This window comes from Balaenoptera acutorostrata, chromosome 1 (assembly GCF_949987535.1).
Source record: "Balaenoptera acutorostrata chromosome 1, mBalAcu1.1, whole genome shotgun sequence".
Lineage (NCBI taxonomy): Eukaryota > Metazoa > Chordata > Mammalia > Artiodactyla > Balaenopteridae > Balaenoptera > Balaenoptera acutorostrata.
Genome location: NC_080064.1, coordinates 120,785,081 through 120,804,961, shown reverse-complemented (window position 1 = coordinate 120,804,961; position 19,881 = coordinate 120,785,081). Strand labels below are relative to the sequence as shown.

Sequence of the window (19,881 nt, the reverse complement as noted above, 5' to 3'; positions counted from 1 at the left end):
CACGTATTGCATGCATTTCCCCCCCAAATACTGTTTTCTTCATCCTTCAGATAAATATAAAATTGGCAGTTCTTGTCTCCAGAGGTAGACTATGGGAGGCAGTGGGTGTATTAATTCTTAGTAACATGTGGGAAATTTCTGAATGTTTTAATTTGGTAGTCAAAGCTAGGGAACATGGCTTGAGTTTGGCTGGAAAAAAATGATTATGCAGTTAGAACTAACTTGGAAGAAGCAGTATTATATGCCAAATGCTGCTTTAAGTGATTCACATGCATTAACATATTTAATCATCACAAAAATTGTATAAGTATGTACTATTTTATCAGTCCCACTTTCTAGGTGAAAAAACTTAACATTAGATAATTTAAGCAAATTGCAGAGCCTGGAATCAAAGTACACTTATTCTTATTCTCATGTTTTATATAAGCTCCCTCAGCAGAACATTCTGTTTCAGCCATAATGTGCTCAGCTGAGCTTGATCTGCTGTCATGTGGTACCTGAGTTGGCTTAAGCTGGAGAGTGAGTCCTAGGGAAAGAACAGAGGCAGGAAGAAATGAAAAGGAAAAGACATTGTGGAGGTTACTAATTCTAAATCAGAGTTTCAAAATAACATTTACTATACTAAAGGAACCTATGATATGATTGAATATTTATGTTTTTTTAAGTTATACAGTATCTGTCCTTAACTTTTTCTCCCTAATATCCATAATTGCTAATGTCACACATTTTATTTATTTAAATTGTCTCATCACTGTCTCCGTGTGAATGGATGAGGAAAGTGTGTTTATAGTAACAAAACTCTATCTGGCAGCAACATGATATCCTAATCCCGACACAGCTCTGTAAGGCTTCGGTTATGATCAGCATTGACTGGGAAATAAATGTCGGCAGGTTTGTGAGGAACAAAAATCAAGATACTTTTAGTTCACTTTGGCAAATATTTGTGAATATTGACTATGCTGCCAAGCTTTGTGCTATGCACAGGGTTGAAAGGTATTTAAGACTCAATTCCCACCTGCAAAAAGTTCTTATATCCAGCTTGGAAAACAGACACATAAATCAGTAACCATAATGCAATATGATAAACCCTATCTTAAAAGCATGTATGAAGTGCCAAGGGGACAGTGAAAGGACAGCTTTTTGGGTCTCTCAATATACAATGGCTTGTCTTATGGATTAATGCTTAATATTTGCTTGGTGTTTTTGAATTCAGACTTGTGATAAAATGATGGGTAACTTAGGAGATTAGTTTTGAACTGGGCATGAAAACAGTTGCATTCTAGGATGGAGAAGTGCCCAGAATTCTGACCATGTCTGTTCACTAAAATGTTGAAGATAGAAAGGAGTAATATGATGCTGTCAGTCTGTTGGTAATTAATACCCATCTATTGAAGGCTTACTGCATGTAAGATACTGCAATAGCCATTGTGGAACAATGGGCAAGGGGTTGGAAAAAAATCAAATCCTTATAAAAGAAGAACAGTTTACAGAGAAGTAATCATCAAGCAGAATAATTTAATTTTATAGGTGCAAATGGCTGAAAAAAAACATCTAGGTTAACTCTGTCATCTTACGGATGAGGGAACTGAGGTCTGGCAATAAAACATGATTACTTTTTCAAATGTTATACGTCTAATTAATGGCAAAGCTGGGACCAGAGCCCTCAGAAGACTGGTAGGCAATACAGTGAGTTCCACCTGTGAACTTAAAGTCAGACAGCTTGGGGTCAAGTCCATTTCCATCACATACTGGCTGGGTTACCTTAAGTAAGTTATTTGAATTCTCTGTCGTTAGTTTCTTCACCTGTAAAATAGGACTACTATAGTATCTGCCATATATAACATGAAAGAATACATATAAAATAATAATTAAGATTAAAATGAGACAATGCATATTAGCCAGGGACATGTTAAGAGCTTGATAAATGTTATTAGAACTCAAGGTGTCCCAATTTCTACATTAGTATTCTTTCTGCCAAAACAGTGAAATGGGGTTTTGCTCATTTTTGTTTCTTTGACACAGAATGAAACCTCTTTTTTATATCTTTATGCTCATATGATGTCCATTTCCCCTCATACATCTCTTCTTTCAGGGCCAAGGAGATTAAGATCAAGTTGGGAATTCTCCTCCAGAAGCCGGAGTCTGCTGGTGACCTTGTCATTCCATACAATGAGAAGGCGGAGAAACCAGCCAAGACCCAGAAGTGAGTCATGATTATGGATTCCACTCTTTTCCTCCAGAGGATGGCTATTCTTCAAGTGTATAGCACCATCCCTCCTCTGTAGAACTCCCCCCTTCAGTGACTCATTGAAGATCATAAGAGTACTCAGAGAGTTGGTTTGTGAATAGGATATTTTTTTCACTCTCTCGTGTATGGAGCATAATATTGCTTACTGGCAGGATGCTTAAAAAATGAAGATAAGGCCACATCTTGGGACATCATTGGAGAAACAGGCCGTATCTTATAAAATGACACCAGCCACCTCATCACACGGAAGTGTGGTTAAAAATACCTGTTCACTTGCTGTCCTTGGGTCAGGTGAGCATTCCTGATGCAATTAATTATGATCCCTGGATGCTCACCTGCTCAGGAAATATCCTGAGGGCTACTTCCTCAACAGGGAGATACAAGTGGTGACATTTCCCTCAAGAAGAGGCTAAGATCAAGGCAGATTATTAAGCCTAAAGGTTTCTTCTCCAAGATAGTGTCCCTTCAAGGTCTAAAAGAGGACCAGAGTTCTGTTCCTTAGTGGAGGAATGAATACTTGACCAGATACTCCTATTTAATGCACATCAAGCAATTTTTCCCCAGTCCATAAATTAATAGTCCTGACAGGACTTCTGCAGTCCCTAGCCACACACCCCCCCACATACTTCTATCAATTTAGGCATGGAGGGAAGCTATAATTCTGAATATTCACGATGTTATGGCAGTGAACATAGCCCACAATTTCATTGGCATTACTCTAACTTAATAACACTACTCACAGCATTCACGGTGTTTACCGTTGTTCCACTAGCTACACAGCCCGACATTGACTAGACAGATACACTCCATCTTCCCTTTAAAACAGAGACACCGCTAAAATCAAAAAAGGAAAGTGGGAAGAAGATAAGCCAAATGTATTCAAACCCCTTCACTCTACTACCTAAAAGCTTTGAAGAGATCACAGAAGTGTGGTAAAAATATAGGAATCCCTTTTAACCTCCATTTCTTTTAAAATTTAATATTTGTGTAAATTGGCCCATCTTTTCTCCAAATGATCTTCAGATTAATATAGCTGGATTGGTTGGGGGATAGAGAGACAGGTTATTCCTTTAAAATTTTTTTCATCAATCTAAGTGGATGTTTCCATTCTCTTTTTATTACTTCACAGTGATCCCAAACCGGAAATGAGGCATAATTGAGTATTCTGCATTTAGAAAAGGGAAGTTAATTCAATGTGGAGTGGCAGGCACCAGGCACGGGGAGAGAATAAGAACCACATTTCATAATAGCAAAAGATCAAAAAGTCTATTTTGAAATAAACAGTGTGGTGGTTATTGATCTGTTGGAATTAACTTTTAAAAAATAAATACAGTATTACATTTCCTGCTTTGATTCTCTGCTTTAATATCCCACACAGACACTTGAACTATTTGGCTTAACAAGGATTTGGAGAGAAGCAGTTTTGGAAGATTACTTGGGGCTGACATTTATTGGATTATTTTCTTCTCTTGTCTTCCAGCCCCCTTTTTCTTCCAGAAGTTTGAATTGTTTTGGAAAAAAATCTTTCTTATCCCTAGAGAATATTTGTGCATCTCTACTGCATTTTTAACAGTGACCATTACAAAGCTTTCTTATCCTCTTCCAAACTCCTAAACCCCATTTCACTCATATTTGGCAAATTTCCATGCCTTTTAACAAGCGGGAAAAGACTGTGTTCTGCAGGAGCTCGGTTGATCTCACTCCTCCTCACTTTAAAGTTTCTCTGTATTTTTTTACCCACATTCTTCTCAAGGAGAAGAACATAAATCTCAGAGGAGAAAATAGACCTTCTCCGGATGGAAGGTATTTTTAACTCCTCTCATCTTTTTAAAAAAAGCAATCCCTTTTTAAAAAAGCATTTTCTCTTTTTTAAATATATTTTTATTCTTATTAGAAATAAATTGAACCGTTTAAAAAAACAGAAAAAAGTTTCCTATATCCCTACCACCCAAGGCCAGCTCTGTTACCATTTTAGTATTCTTAACTGCTCTTTTTTTCTCTGGACCCTCTTCCACTAGAACAAACAAGTACCATATTCCACTCTGAAAAACACCCTCCCATCCCCTCACCCCTTCTACTCATATCTCTTCCTCTTGCTTACACTGGAAAACTCTAGAAATGGAAAGTCACTGCTTTCAATTTCTTCTTTAACTCCTTTTGTCGGGTCTAAACCTTACTACCTAACTGAAACCATCATCACCAAGGGCTAACTCCTGACTCGTGGACAGCATTTGACTCTTCTCACCAGTTGCCAACCTTAAAACTCTCCACCTTAACTTCTAATTTTGAATTCTCCCGTGGCCTTCTCTCTCTCTAAGGGCTCCCACTTTTGTCCACCCTCTATATGTGAGCATTCCCTAAGGCTCTGCTGTAGGTCCTCATAATGAAAAATAAACATGTTACAAGACCATGTAAATTTAGTTTACAGTAACTATTATCATGGCTCATAATATAATCAATTGCAAAATACTCAAGAGCTGGTGTAGATATTTTTATAGTTTATTTTATATTCTAGATGTTCATTTACTCTCTGTTCATGTCACTAATTTTAACTACCTTTTGTTGTTGCTGTTGTTTTGCCACTTTATGACTCTAGAATGACCTCCACACATAAACAGTCCCTAGCCTGTGCAAGGGGGGAGAACCATTACAAACTGTTGTCCTACATAAACTCCGGCCTGGTAAACTGCAGAGTAAGCCTTACTGTGCGGATTAAAGATGGATGCACAATGTTTGGCCCGTGGATAGACATCAAAAAGTGGCAGGTGTATTTATCTGCATCCCCATCCATGGTGCCTAAGTCACTGTTGGTCCTGCGGGGAGGGCTCAATAAATGTCCATGAACTTGAGACTGGACATGAGCAGAAACGTTGCAGGAAGGAAGGGAGAACTGAACAGGCACTTAAGTGCCAAAAAATAACTTGGATTTCACTTTCCTTGTCAAGGGCGAGAGCACGTGAAAACATTATCAGGGGTGTTTAAATATGTGCCAGGGACTGTGTAGATATTTTTAAAAAGGAAGAAAACAAAAAAGAAAACCACCGGTGCTTAGAGAGGTTAAAATAGTCTCCCAAGGTTAGAGCTAGTAAATGCCAGAGTTGCTTATAGCTGTAGTCATGGTTCATGGGGCTAAAAATTCTGTACTCTAAGTGTTGGGTTATTTGTGACTTTCATCAACCAGACTAACTCTGAGCAAACTGAACCATTATTAATTTACACATTAATCTGACATGCACATTGCTGGGTAGATTAATACTGCAGGGAACGCACTGTCGGACAGGGTAGAATGGGAAAAGTTCTCCATGGCTGACAAACTATACCTCCAGGCAGTGAGTGCCTTGTAGGAGATTCAAGAAATAAATGTGGTGAGAGTACAGTAAAGAGGGAGAGAACACTTCCAGCTGAGATCATCATTTCCTGGACCAACTGGCATTTACACTGGCCATTATAAAACAGTTAATCATCTCTATAAATGTTTATTTTGCCTTTCATTGGAACTGGGTTCCTCTTTCCCTCCACACCCACACACAGAAACTCCATGCCCACTCCCTGTGGTCAGCTACGACCTTGCAAACCGGGATACTTATTTGTCACTTAGATCTGCATCTATCTCATTTCAAAGAAGTCAGACTTAATGGCAGATTCTGAGAATCAGGACAGGATGAACTTGTGGCACCTCCTAGGCGGGGAATCAGAACACTGGGCTTCGAGGTGTGGAGGATGTGTTCTGCTTGACTGTGTCCTTGAAACAATTTGGACTAATATTACCCCCAAGCGGGTTCTGCATATATCCTTTTCAGGAATTTAATCTTGGCTGTGAGGCGCTGCTGATTGTGACCATTAGTCTGGTTCTAGCAAGACCATTTGGGACAGCTAGGATCTGGTAACAGGCTTAAGTTCGGTGCACCTGCTCTTGCCATTTCTTCTTCCTGTGCCCCTCCATGCTAGCCAGAGGAAATGGAGGGCAGGAAGGTGATTTCATTTTACGAGGAGTATTTACAAAACCAGAAGGCGATTCAGCCTTCCCCTTGCTCTGTTTCTTTTGTTCAATTATTTAATGTCTTGTTGTTTCTGTCAACAATAAAGACTTGGCAGGTGTCATATGTACAACATTGAACCCACTGCAGTGAAGAAATTAAGATTTATAAGACTGTGCTAAAAATGTAGGTACAAAATAATATATACATAGGAAAAATTCTCAGCGTAAGTAATATAGAAGAGCCAAAAGGAGTTATTGACCTCTAGAAAATAGCTCCTTTTCTTGTTAGAAATAAAATGAGGCAGAAAAATATATGCGCATGCTTGTAATTCCTTCCTCAGGTCATTTCTCCTCCCTGTGTTCCTTTACACTAACCAGAAGAAAACGGGAGGAGAGAAGGTGGTTCACTCATTAAAAATAAATTTCCAAGGAATTAGTGTTGAGTTTTTGATCTATGATACCTATGTTTCTAGCCAGGAAAATGAAACCACTTAAAATTATTCCACCAGGTTTGTTACTCTCAGTTTTGGCATGTTTTAACCTTCAAATAGTAAAAGCGTAGAACTTTATGGAAAGTCGTATAATTAAGACTCAAAATCTGCACGTGCTCCACAGTGAGGAATAGAGAATGGAAGGAATTAGTCACAGCATTTTAGCCAAATAATCTACTGCCATCCTGCACTCCTTACATAGATAAAGTGAGACTGACTCTGAGCCTGGAGAGCAAAACGAAAAGGAGAATCAGCGATTGTCTTATCAATCTCACTGATAACCTAAAGAATTAAGGCCCTAAGATATTATTTTTTAAAAGCCAGAAGCAGGAATTTTCCTGGGTTGTCTGAACAGTTGATCAACAAGTCACGAGCTAAGGAAATTCCAATTTAGGAAAAACACCTTCATTGGCCTTAATGTTCTAATCAATGCCTTGTTAGTCTGTTTTGATTTGACAACGAAAAACTCACATTGTAACACAAGAGTGAGAGCGGGGGCTGAAGGGGGAACCCCGGGAGAGCCCTGTCAGCCATTTTTCCCAGACAATACCAGCCCTCCTTGACACAATTCTGCTGTGAAAGGAAAAATTGGTAGTTAAAACGAAAGAGCTGCAGGGTTTCTGCATATATAAACGTTAAAATAAAAACAGCCTAAGGGGGAATTATGTGTTGACTATTACCTTCAGCATCCTGAGCATTTGTGTACAACATTCCTTTTCACGGTGTCTAACCACTTCTCTTCTCAGAAAGAGTAAATCTTAAAAAAAAAAAAAAATTATCCTGTTCTAATTAGGCAGGAAAATGCACCCAGAGTTTTTAAAACGTAGACTTCCTGTGAATCACATTCCCAACACGAGGCAACTTCACACCTTGCATCTTCCATCAACCCCAATAAGGTGGCGAAGGGCTGTGGATGTGGAATCTGACGCCCTTTGCGGATTAAGTGGGTGTTTAAAGTGCAGCACTAGTGAAGCAGGGAACATGAGTTCAAGCCCTATAACGGGACAACTGGATTTTATTCAGTTACTTTTGGAAAAAAAGACCACAATTGGAGACACTGTTATGGGATACACAAGAATATCAAGACATGGCTTCATGACAAATAGACTCTGCTTCTGAAAAGGGAGAGGCCTGACCCAGTTGTTCAACAAGAGATGAAAATATGCAAGATAGATGTAGGCAAGCAAACCCAGCTCATCCTACCCACTTGTTCAGAATAAAACAGCTCTAACTCCCTTGTCCTGAGAATGGGTCATCAACTGTAACATTTCAAAGAAAAGCAAATCCAAGTCATTGTTAGTGTATGTGATTAACTCCTTTCTTATGGCTGTCTCCTTTCTCTTTCTTAATACTTGATTCAGACCCTCGTTGGACAAGGCCCTGCAGTGGCGTGATTCCCTGGACAAGCTCTTGCAGAACAACTGTAAGTCTGAATTATCTTTATAAAGGTCAGGGGAAGGACAGAAGCAAAAAAAACAAAAAGTTTTAGGCTGCCCATGTCCTTCTTCCCCAATTTTGACAGTTCTTCAATTTTGGAAGAATGCCAGGAGAGTGTAGTTATCTAGCTCATGGCGGGCGAGTGTGAAAATAAGGTGTCCTGAGGACTCCTGAGTGCAGGTTGTATTCCCATCTGTCCTGCTTACTTGTGTGAGCAGAGCTAGTGGCTTGATCTGTGTAGTTCTTAAAATTTTCATCAGTAACATAGAGATACTGCCTCTTCCAGCTTGGCCTCATAATGGCTTGCCGTGGATTTGGTGTAGCAGGGTACATATCACTGGACTATGGGAATGGATTGGGTGTATGTCCCAGTTCAAATTGCTATTAATTGCTTTTGCAACCTGCCATGGGCTGTTACCCTCCCCTAACCACAGTTTCCTCTTCTGGCAGCAGGCCTTTTATATCTCCATTCAAGACATGAAAAAAGTGCCAGCAAGAACTCCTCTCCAAGCTAATACCAATATACCTGAGCACCATTTGCCTTTCCCCAATACAAAATCCTTACTGATTCCCAGGCCTAAAGTATCAAGTTCAAATTTCCAATGTTTAGGATTCCCCATAATAATGATGATATGGCTGGTCTGCAGTCAAACTGAACTGTTCTCCCCTCCATATAGGATTTCTACATGTATTCCCTTTGGCTGGAATACTTTGTATTCATATCTCTATCTGTTGAAATTCTCCTCTCCTATAAAAGTTAATCGAAATACTAAATGCCTAGCCTTCCTTGACCTTCTGGAATGATGTATCCTCCCTCTGAGGTTCCAGTGCAACTTGTCTGCACATTTTTATGCCGCTGTTACTTGCTACATTGTACTCTGATCATAGCCGTCTCCCTCCTATGACAGATTATAAACTCATTGACAGCCAGGATTTAGTCTTTTTCTTCTGGATAATTTCACAACAGGAAGTGCACAGTAATAGGAAAACAAATATTTGTTGAATCGTTCACTCTAAAAATAGGATTCAATGTAAGATATCTAACCCATATTTTTCCATTTTCACCACAAGATGGAATATGAAACTTTGTTTTAAATGCTTTGCAAAAATAAGGATTTAAAAAATATTTCCCACAGGACCATCAAGATTAATAGACACAGGGTAGATAGCAAAGAATGTATGTTGAATTGTACACAAACATTTTTTTATTTCTTGTTTTTGGTGAGGTAATCTTCCGCTTACTTGTGACAGAATCAATAGCTTATATTTGGAGGCAGAACACCAAAGCCTCCGGTTTGGAACTTTCTCAATATTATCCATTTTTTATTTTCTTTTTATTTCTTGTGTTAAACAGAGTACCCAGTCCTGACACATATAAAGTGTTCCACGAATGCTTATTGAATAACTGGGTTAATGAATGACTTCATTATCCTTCTAGGACACAGAAATTCCATGAAGACAACTAGGGAAAAAATATTTATGTTTATCAATTGACTTATTTATTGTGTTACACAGTGGTTTTAGGGCCAGTAGCAACCTGACAGATGACATATTATATATTATGAATTCTAAGTACCCTGGGTACAGGTATTTATTGCTACTGTCAACAAACCTGAGAATTAGCAGAACCATTTCCATGTTTTTAAAACCATTAAAGAGAAGGATATATATTTATGTGGCCATTTAAAATCCTTTTCAGTCATACTAATCCTTAGGGCCACATGTTCAGATATTTCAGGCTTTCAGGAGACAGAGAACTATTGGAATAAGTTAAGCCAGAGGCAGTTAGTGTTAACACCTTAGCATTTGTTGAGGGACTGAAGTTTTTCAGCTTGCAAATAGATGATTTTCATGATGTGAACTTGAGGCCTGAGAGTCTCACAGTAATATTTTCTGCTTCTTAGAGGGGAAATATGTATATGCAAGTGTGTGTAAATATATATAAAATTCACAATGTTTTATTTAATTAGATATATTTTTAAATTATATATACTATATATGTTATATATATAGTATATGTCTGTGTGTATATATGTGTGTTCTTAAGTTCCGCATCATTATCCTCTTAAGTAATTAACACTTTTAAGACTTGGGCGATTTCCCCAAGCAATAAATGGAAAAGCATTTGATAACTGTTCTAGTCAAAATTCTTTCCTTGAGAAGATATCTATCCATTCAAACTAGCATGAATGAAGAAGAGGGTTTCTGATATGGATACAGAGATCTCACAGAAACAAAAGAGCGCCATGCCCTATGGGAGGTGATGCCATGAGCGAACAAGACAGCTTCTCCCTCCCTCTGCCTCTGTTTCTCTGTTCTGTGTCTCTGTCTCTTCCTCTCTTTCCGTTTTTCCCTCTATCTCTGCTTCGACGACTCTCCCTCTTGCTGTGTCTGTCTCTTGCCACTTTGTCTCTGCTGCTCTCTGTCCAGCTCTTTCTAGAAGAGGATTAGTGGAATGACAGGCATGTCCAAGTAATTCTACCCCAACAACACCATCAACCTAAAGAAACAATTTTTGACCTATTTCCCCAAACACCAGCTTTCGTGCAGCGTGAATAACTTTTAAGCCAAACTCTGGCAACTCAGTTCTTATGAGATATTCTTATTTGAATCTGCAAAAACTAACGGTCTATAACCAGAACTATGATAGTTCTGACATTAGCTGTGATTGATGCAGAATAGGTAATGAAGAAAGATACATTTGAAAAATGCATATTTAAAACTTCACAATCCCTTCTTGCATGTTTGATTTGATAAATTAAATCATTTAACCTCAAGGAATGGCATATTTGCTGATTTATGAGGAACATTTGGCATTCTCTTGTGCTAATGTAAGATATTGATTCAGTTCCCCAAGCATTTCTTAAATCCACATTTTTCTTAAATTTTCTTGAGTGGAAATGAAATCAATTGGTACCAAACCTCTAAAAAAAGGACGGTTAAGCTGCTACTCAATCTTTTCTCTTCCACAAGATTCTTCTTTCTTTCCTCAGTTTTTAAAAATCTTTTTTTTTTATTGAAATATAGTTGAGTTACAATACTGCATTGTGTACAGAATGATTCATTTTTTAGATTATATTCTGTTATAGGTTATTACAAGATAATAACCTATTAAACCTATTAAAACCTATTAGGCATTACCTAATAACCTATTAAAAATAATTTTTAATAGCCCAGTGTATTTGACTCTGTTCTGAAAGAACATCAATTTCTTATGTTTTTGTCTTCAGTTTTATATATGGCAGCATCTGTTTTCTTTTTGAAGGTCCATGGGGCACATAACTGGTGTATTGCTTTTTAAACACAAAAACAGATTGCACGTGGGAGTTTAAATAAGACAGTGACATTAAACTCTTCCACATGACTGTCTTTAAGAGCAGATGAAGAATGAAACACAACCCAGTAGTAGCAAAGTTTTTATGTGAATCTTTTTGCCCCAGGAGGTTCAAAATGTCAGAACATTTCCTTGAGACCCTCTTGAGATTTGGACTCTTGCATGGGGAATGGAATAGCCTGGCTCCTGGCTCCTCTTTTTTTTTCCGTCTTTGCATTCTCCTTCTGCTTCTCTTCTTTTGTTTCCAATTTTCTCCCTTCTCTTTACTGGCTAATATTAATCATCATCTTACTCACTGGTAGCCACAATTCCCTTTAAAGCAACAATTATAATAATAAAAGCAATAGCTTACATTTATTATTCACCATGTGCCAGGCACTGTCCTATGCACTTTGCATTTATTAGTTTATCAAACGATTTCAATAATTTTAGGACTTATCTACAAAAACATTCTGTATTTTTTCAGAAAAGGGAACTGAGACATAGAGAGCTTAGGTAACTTGCCCATGAAATAAAATACTACAACAATAGCAAAATCAGTCATTTTATTTTTCCTTAATGTTTGTGTTCTTCAGTTTTGAGACTTGGGAGGAAACTTTTGTCTCAATGGGTCTTATTTTATTCAGTTTGAACCTCTCTTAAATGTTAGGCCCACAGATTTAGACTAGGAGGTGGGATGCTTTCAAAAGAAGGGCAAAGATAAATGAAACTTAAACCTTGAACTCAAATCATCAACAGCCTCCTGGGAAAGATAGCCATAGGAGCAAATAATCCCAACAAAAAATGAGAAAGTGATCTCTCCTCTTATGATGATAAAAATCCTCAACAGCAAGTTGAAGGTACTGGGTAAAGTCTACCTTGTATATGAGGCAACATTTGAGTTGGATTTTGAATGGTGATAAAGATTACTTTTAAATTAAGCATGAATAATAATGATGAAAGTCAGCATTTATTGAGCTATCATTATGTTCAAAATCATGTAAGAGCTTTCCATGAATTATTTAACCCTTATAACAACCCTGTCAGGTAGTTTCCATTAGTATCCCACTTACCAGATGTGGCAACTGAGGCTTGGAGAGGTTAGATTACTTGCCCAAGTTACTGTAGTAGTGTGGTGTGTTAAGGATCAACCTCCAGGCAATCTGAACTCTAGAGTCCATGCTTTGAAAATAAACTATGTAATGATATTTATCAACTATCAGTAATGTTTCACTATTTTCCTCTAGGAGAAGAGATTTGTGCTAATCTACTTTTCAGTATTTTTTTCCTTTATACCAGTTGGATTTGGATTTGTCTTATACTCTTTTTATTTTTAAAGTGGTTTTATAGGTGGTTTCATTTTATTCTTTGGCAAGGTTGTTATTTTATTTTACAGGGATGTCAAAAGTGACATCACTCATTAGGGCCAGCTCTGGGATTATAATGTGGGTCACAACCCAGAGTGTTCCCACCAGACCAGAAGATCAGGTGGGTTTCATCTACTTCTTAGGAAAAGGATGCCTGAAGATGTGTGTGGAATGGTATTTTGAGGCTCTGTGAGGGCTCAGCAAGGAATAATGTAGGGATTTTTCAGGGCTGTGTACTGAGGGCTCTACTGGGGTGTGGAGTGGGCAGGGGAATAGTGTGAGACAAAGAGGACGTGTGTTCCTTGCAGAATAGAGACTTTGGTCTAGAGTAGATTTGACTCTGACCCAAGAGTACTTCCTCTGGGGTAATGGGAATTCCTCAGGATCTCTGAGGAATGGACCAGTAGAAAACCAGAGGTTAAGGAGGAGAAATCATCTGGGGAGTGGTGTTAGAGGGTCCTAGGAAGGGACCCTCTAGAGAATCCTCAAAATCCAGATGAGAGAAAGAACAGCTTTAAACATCTCCCATAAATCCACTTTATGAGTCTTGATTGAGAGTGCGTACATTGACAAAAAGCCTTGAGATAACATCATAGGATTCAAGAGAATGATGAAACCAGTACCCAGGAAATGGACTCAATACACTGGAAAGTTATTTTCCAAGTGCATTTTCTGGATAGGACGACTTGGTAAATATACGGTAAATGTTAACGTTGCTGTGGAATCTTGGAATGTATCCTCAGGTCATAAATAACAATGTTTCTGAGGACTAGAATTTTATCTCTACCTTTTTCAAAGATGTGGAGAGGGTGATTGAGAGTGCCTGAATCACCATGTTGTGGGGACATGGGCCTAATGAAAATAAATTGGCCAGACTTATTCTGTGAAGTTATTGCTTTGTCTACAATCTTAGACCTGATTGTGTGGGCGCTCATAAGACTTCATTCCTATCATCATTTCCCGGTAGCTAGAAAGTGCCTGGGAATTTTCTCATTTCAACAAAGACTACCTGACACCTTTTGTTTAAGAAACAATGAAAACTTTAAGAATGATAGAGAGAGAATTCGGAGGTTATTTCTTCTTTCAGCATGTACCATTGACTCCCGTGCCACTAAATGATAACAAATAGTGCCGGAAATATGGTGGGAAATACGGGCAGGGAGAGAGGGAAAATACATCTGATGTTATCCAGGTAAACATTATCAAGTGGTTTCAAAGTAATTCTTCTAGCTGGGTTTCTAGAGAAAATTGTTCATCATACCTACCATCACTTCCCAATGTATTTTTAGGTGTTGATCAATAAAAAATGTTTTTAGGTTAAGTACAGAGAGAGGGGATTAAAATGCAAAGTGTCTTGTTTGGATTCAGAATCACTGGTGACCCTAATCCAATTAATTACAACTTAGCCATTCTGTTTCTTTAGAACTGAATACCGTTTCAGGGAACTGTGAGGGGTGTGAAGACAATAAAAATGCACAGAGGGAAAATTGAAAAAAAACAACCATATATTTCAGGCTTAATCATCACATTTTGTGCATATTGTATGAAATCGATGTATTAAGCAATGACTAATGAATGAAAATTTAGAGTCCATAAAAAAGAGTAGGGAGAAATACTCAAGGGGAAGGGAAATAGATAGAAATTAGGACAAAGGAAATGAATTCAGTACATGAATATGTCTGCAAGTAAAACTAATGAATTGCAGAAGTGTCTCCTGATGGGGAACAAGTTAGAAAAGTGGACCCTGATGTACTGGTTACAGTCAGTCCAACCTTCTGCCCTGAGAGGCAAATGACATGCCAGGCATGCCTGTAATTGTGATACAGTCTGTGGAAAACTAGAATTTTCTCTCCTTCCTTTAGAAATCTACTTTCCCTACGTAGTAAATGGACATGGATTCTCTCTCAGTACATATGCATTTGTTAGAATTTGGGTTTAAAAAAAAGCATATATATGTATAGAGAGAGAGAGAGAGAGAGAGTGGGAGAGTCGGCTTTAAAAGGAAGAAAATATTGACGATATAGAGTGATTTTTCCTTTGTTCCTCTCCAGTGTCTTCCTAAATCCTGACCTTGCCTTCTACTTATCTACCACTTTGGAGGTTAGAGCTGGAGGGGTAGGAAAGAAAAAGAAAACAAAAGGATCAGGCCCAAGAATCTCTAATAGATAGATAGATAGATAGATAGATAGATATTCATATATAGATGTATATATATTTAAATTATAAGCTGAAATATATTCTATATGAGCAACAGTGCACTGAAAACAGAATCACAGTAGTTATAATAATTGTACTGAATTTAATATGTTTATAGACTGATGTATAATTGATGGGCATAGTAACTACTCTGCAAGTGGTGACTTCATCGGGCCCCTTCCCACTCCTCCTTCAGGTCTCAAATGGAATGTTACTTTCTCATGGAGGCTTTCCCTAAACCTAAAATGAGGTTAGGACCCCTTTTGTTACTCTTACTATCTTTCGTATGGTTTTCTTTTGTTGTGTACATTTATTTGTGTGTGTTTCTTCATTTTCTCTTTTACCTCCCCCAGGATCTATAAACGTCATTAGGGCCAGAACCATGTCTATTTTACTTACCATAATTCCCAGAACATGACATTTGCTCAAAAATCATCTGTAGAAAAAAAAAGACTGTAAGTAGTTCATACACGAGAATCAACATTAATGTTACTTACACTACCAAATCAAGTTTTAAATGTATTCTTTTCTTTTTGGTAATTGATAAGTATCCAGAATGGCATTAGTGTTCACAGTGTCCCTGGATGTTGTATACAGGTAAACCTTGATCACCTAAATATAGACTGTCTGGATTTGAATCCCAGCTCTGCCACTTACCAGCTGGTTAACTAAGGGCAAGTTACTTGATCTCTCTGACTTCATTTGTAAAATAGATTTGTAATGAGGAGCAAATGAGTTAACTTTTGTAAGGTTATGGCATAAATGACAAGAATATATAGTAAATAAACCTAGGCTACAACGTGGGATATAGTGTTAGATAGATAGATAGATGATAGATAGATAGGGTGAATACATTTCCTCGAATAACCTTTTTCCTTGCTAGACGGACTTGCCAGTTTCAAAAGTTTCCTGAAGTCTGAATTTAGTGAGGAAAACCTTGAGTTCTGGATGGCCTGTGAGGATTACAAGAAGATCAAGTCCCCTGTCAAGATGGCTGAGAAGGCAAAGAAAATTTATGAAGAATTCATCCAAGCGGAGGCTCCTAAAGAGGTTGGTCCTGATGGGAAGGTGGGTGAGTGTGGTCAGTGGGGGTCAGCTCAACAACTTCCCAGGAAGAATTTCCAATTGCAGTACACTTTGCAGCTACAGGCTATTCCTATTTGAGAGTGGACCACCTTTCGTAAGCGCCTACTGAGTGCAAAGGCAGAGCAATACAGTCGAGCAGGTATGAACTTGAACTCTGTTTAGGCCACTTTCTAAGCAATCATGGGTCTCTTTTCAGTAGTATGTAATCGCAAGTCAGAATGATACTAGTTGTATGATCTTAGATAAATTATTGAGTCTGTCTGAACTTAGCTTCTTTCTTTGGGAAAATGAGGGTAATGAAGACTATTTTTGCAGGATTGTTGTGAGGATGAAATTAAAGAGCAGACATGAAAATATATATCTCAGCATTTGAACTAATTAATGCTTACTGAATGTTTCTACCACTTAACTTCTTCTCTCTTCCTCTTCCCCTTCTCCTCCCTTCCCTTTCTTTTTTTATGAAAACTCTCTTTTCCCTTCTATTCTCCCCCATCCTGTTGTTTCCCCCAGGCCTTTTCCATTTACACTCTAGTCGGGGGAAACAGGGTTTCTACTTACAAAAATCAAATGATTACAAGATAATAGTGCTAGAGATGTCAGAAGACAATATACCGTTAACTGACTGCTAAAGACAAGATGTGTGTTGATTTCAAAGAGGATTTGGGGTAGTTTATCTGCCCGTTGCTGTTTATGAAACTGAATTGAAAAAGCTTTCTGTGGAATTCAGGATGGCCTCAGCAAGACCTGTTCATCATGTTTTGGTCAGGTCACTAATTTCACATTGCACCCCATAATCCAATCTGGAAATCAAACATTTCATCAAGATTTGGGGTCAGTCACAGAGGTGATCTGAGCAAACCCTCTAGGTAGGCAGTAATTAACTTAAGATTATTTGAGAGGGGAAAATCCCCAATATCCTTTTTCTCTCACAGGTGCTCTAGACTCTTGAGGTCCCACCATTTGATATTTATTCCTTTGGTAATGCATTACTCATCACTGATCCTTTTTGAAAGATAAATATCTTTGAATGGATGGACAAATTATATACCTAATACTAACAGATGAGCTCCCTCCATGACACAGGAGGTGGAGGTCAGGAGCATGAGAGTATAGAGCACCATGGGTCAAGGTGGAGAAAGTGAGAGTCCTAAGATGGAACTGGGCTTAGTCTTGCTGTGGAATCCTATCCAGATCTCCTCTTCTACTCCTCAGGCTCCCACCCTATGCATATATGTTAGCTTCTCCTACTTCTGATGCCTTTTGTGCTGGGACATTATTCTTCTATCCACATGGAATCTCTATTTGTGATGTTACCAAGGAGATTAGTATTAAATTTGACACCCATTTCCTGACTTCAACTGATCTCCCATTTCCAGCCTATCTTCCCACCAACATCATTCCTCTTTACAGAAGTCTAGGATTTGTTGCAATATCTGCACATCATGGAGATCCATATGGACTATTGCTTTGAGCTCCAGGAAAACATTGTTCTCGAGGTTCCTTATTAGAACATTGGTGGTTATCATGAAAATATGAAACATTAAAAATGAGGTTTCAAAATAAACAAAACCCTGGCTGAGTTACTAGAACACACAAATGGTGGCCCTCATTATGAGGACCTGTGAGCTCAAATTAAAATAGCCTTGGCCTCCAGTCTCTGAGCTGGGCATCAGAGAGAATGTGAATCCTGCTCTGACACGTAATAAGCATTCAGTGATATTTGTGAGATGAATGGGTGCAGATGTCCCAACCCAGACCTTTCTCAATGTGTAACTTTGGGTAAGTTTCTCACTAAAGCGCTCTAATTCTCAGTTCCTTTAACTGTAATCATCTCACATATATGTATGTGTACCTAGAGGATGTTTAATAAATTGTAGCTGTCATTTTTAAAATTCTCCAAATCTTGTATTTTGACCCCAAAATTTACTATTTCATTTTGATGACCAGCAGATTGACCTATAAAACAAATTTACCCAGGCAAATAGTAATCTAAATTTTCTTTCTCTGAATATTCACCTCAGTTCTTTAAGATAAAGAACTGAAGGAGAGATACAGTTGTAAAAAAATTGGAACTAAGATTAAAAAAAGAGAAGTGACCCTGTGTAGTTCAATAAGTAGAAAACTCGTATATTGCAAATTGTCAACTGTCCATATTTTAAATTAACGAAAAATATTTTCTTGGCTCTCTAGTAAACAGATGAGCATATATCAAAATGATTCATTAGAGGAGCCATAAAAATAGTAAGATAATAATGCACATAAAAATAATAAGATAAATAGCTGTTTTTGCTGGTGTGTACAATGTGTTAGAGAGTTTTAAATACATCACTTCTTTAAAAAATACAATTAGGAGATAATTTTATAATTTTTAGAAATTCAGCTATTTGAGTAAGGCTGCCCACCTAGCTCAGTATATATTTAAAAGAAGGAAGAAACATTGCTTTCGTGTGGCGGGAAGAATAACAGACTGAGAATAGAGAAATATACGTGATAGCCTCACCTCTGTCCCTCACTAGCTGTTTGTGGGCATGTAACGACCTCTCTGGGTCTCGGAGTCTTCAGCCGTGAAGGCAGGAGTCAGACTACCTCACCTCTGAGGCTGTTTCCAGTGCTGCCTGCATAGTCTTCTGCCATTCCTGCATAAAGCACACTGGCCCCTCTCACCTGTGGAAAACATGTCATAGCCTCAACTCACTTCAGCCTGGACCTTCAGTCACAGTCACTCCTGTCTGTTCTGGCCTGGTACTCCCAATCATGTCTTTGTCCCTGACTCTGACCTAAAGCTGCTTCATAATTCTCTGAGCCCAAATAGCTTTTCTCAGTATCAAGAACTTCTAGGGCTTCCCTGGTGGCGCAGTGGTTGAGAATCTGCCTGCTAATGCAGGGGACACGGGTTCAAGCCCTGGTCTGGGAAGATCCCACATGCCACGGAGCAACTGGGCCCGTGAGCCACAACTACTGAGCCTGCGCGTCTGGAGCCTGTGCCCCGCAACGGGAGGGGCCGCGATAGTGAAAGGCCCGCGCACCGCGATGAAGAGCGGTCCCCGCACCGCGATGAAGAGCGGTCCCCGCACCGCGATGAAGAGTGGCCCCCGCTTGCCGCAACTAGAGAAAGCCCTCGCACGAACCGAAGACCCAACACAGCCAAAAATAAATAAATAAATAAATAAATAAAGTAGCTATAAAAAAAAAATTTTTTAAAAATAAAAAAAAATAAAAAAAAAAAAAAGAACTTCTAGCAGCCCAGGAGAGACCTAAAACATTTTTCTCATGTTCCAATTCAGAATTATTGGTTGATTTGTTTCTTTCTCTTTTACATGCAGACACCTTAAGAGTCATTGAAACATACAACGTGATGTACAGTGATTTCTCTCAAATCATACTCAGACAAGCCCAGGCAGGCTGTACACTGTACAACTCCAGGGGACCATTTACACAGACCCTAACATAAATGGTGTCCCTGGGAGTGGCTTGATGTAGTAGCCCTGCATTCAGGACAAATACGCCATAATGCCTTCCAACACTGCAGTCTACTGGGTAAAAGCAACATTGCTGGGCTTTTGAGTCTTCTCTCTAGCACTTATGATCTTGGGCAAGTCACTTAACATTTCTGCTCTTCGGGTGTAAAATGTAGGTGTCAGTATTACCTCCTAGAGTTGTAAGATTCAATGAGTTCATAGCACAGTGCCTGTAAAAGTTAAGCTCTCCACCCTCAGTAAGTATCAGCTGCTATTGTTATTATTGTTGTGCTAGAACCATTGTTT

At 38.5% G+C, this 19,881-nt stretch overlaps 1 protein-coding gene across 1 annotated transcript in view; it reads left to right on the top strand.

Moving 5' to 3' along the window:
- The window catches only part of RGS5 (regulator of G protein signaling 5), a 51,872-nt gene that overhangs the window by 26,324 nt on the left and 5,667 nt on the right, over nt 1–19,881 (top strand). Inside the window, exons 2-4 of the mRNA XM_007191067.2 lie at nt 2,093–2,203; nt 8,080–8,141; nt 15,915–16,081. Coding sequence (XP_007191129.1) covers nt 2,093–2,203; nt 8,080–8,141; nt 15,915–16,081 — 340 coding nt within the window. The remainder of the gene's footprint in view (nt 1–2,092; nt 2,204–8,079; nt 8,142–15,914; nt 16,082–19,881) is intronic.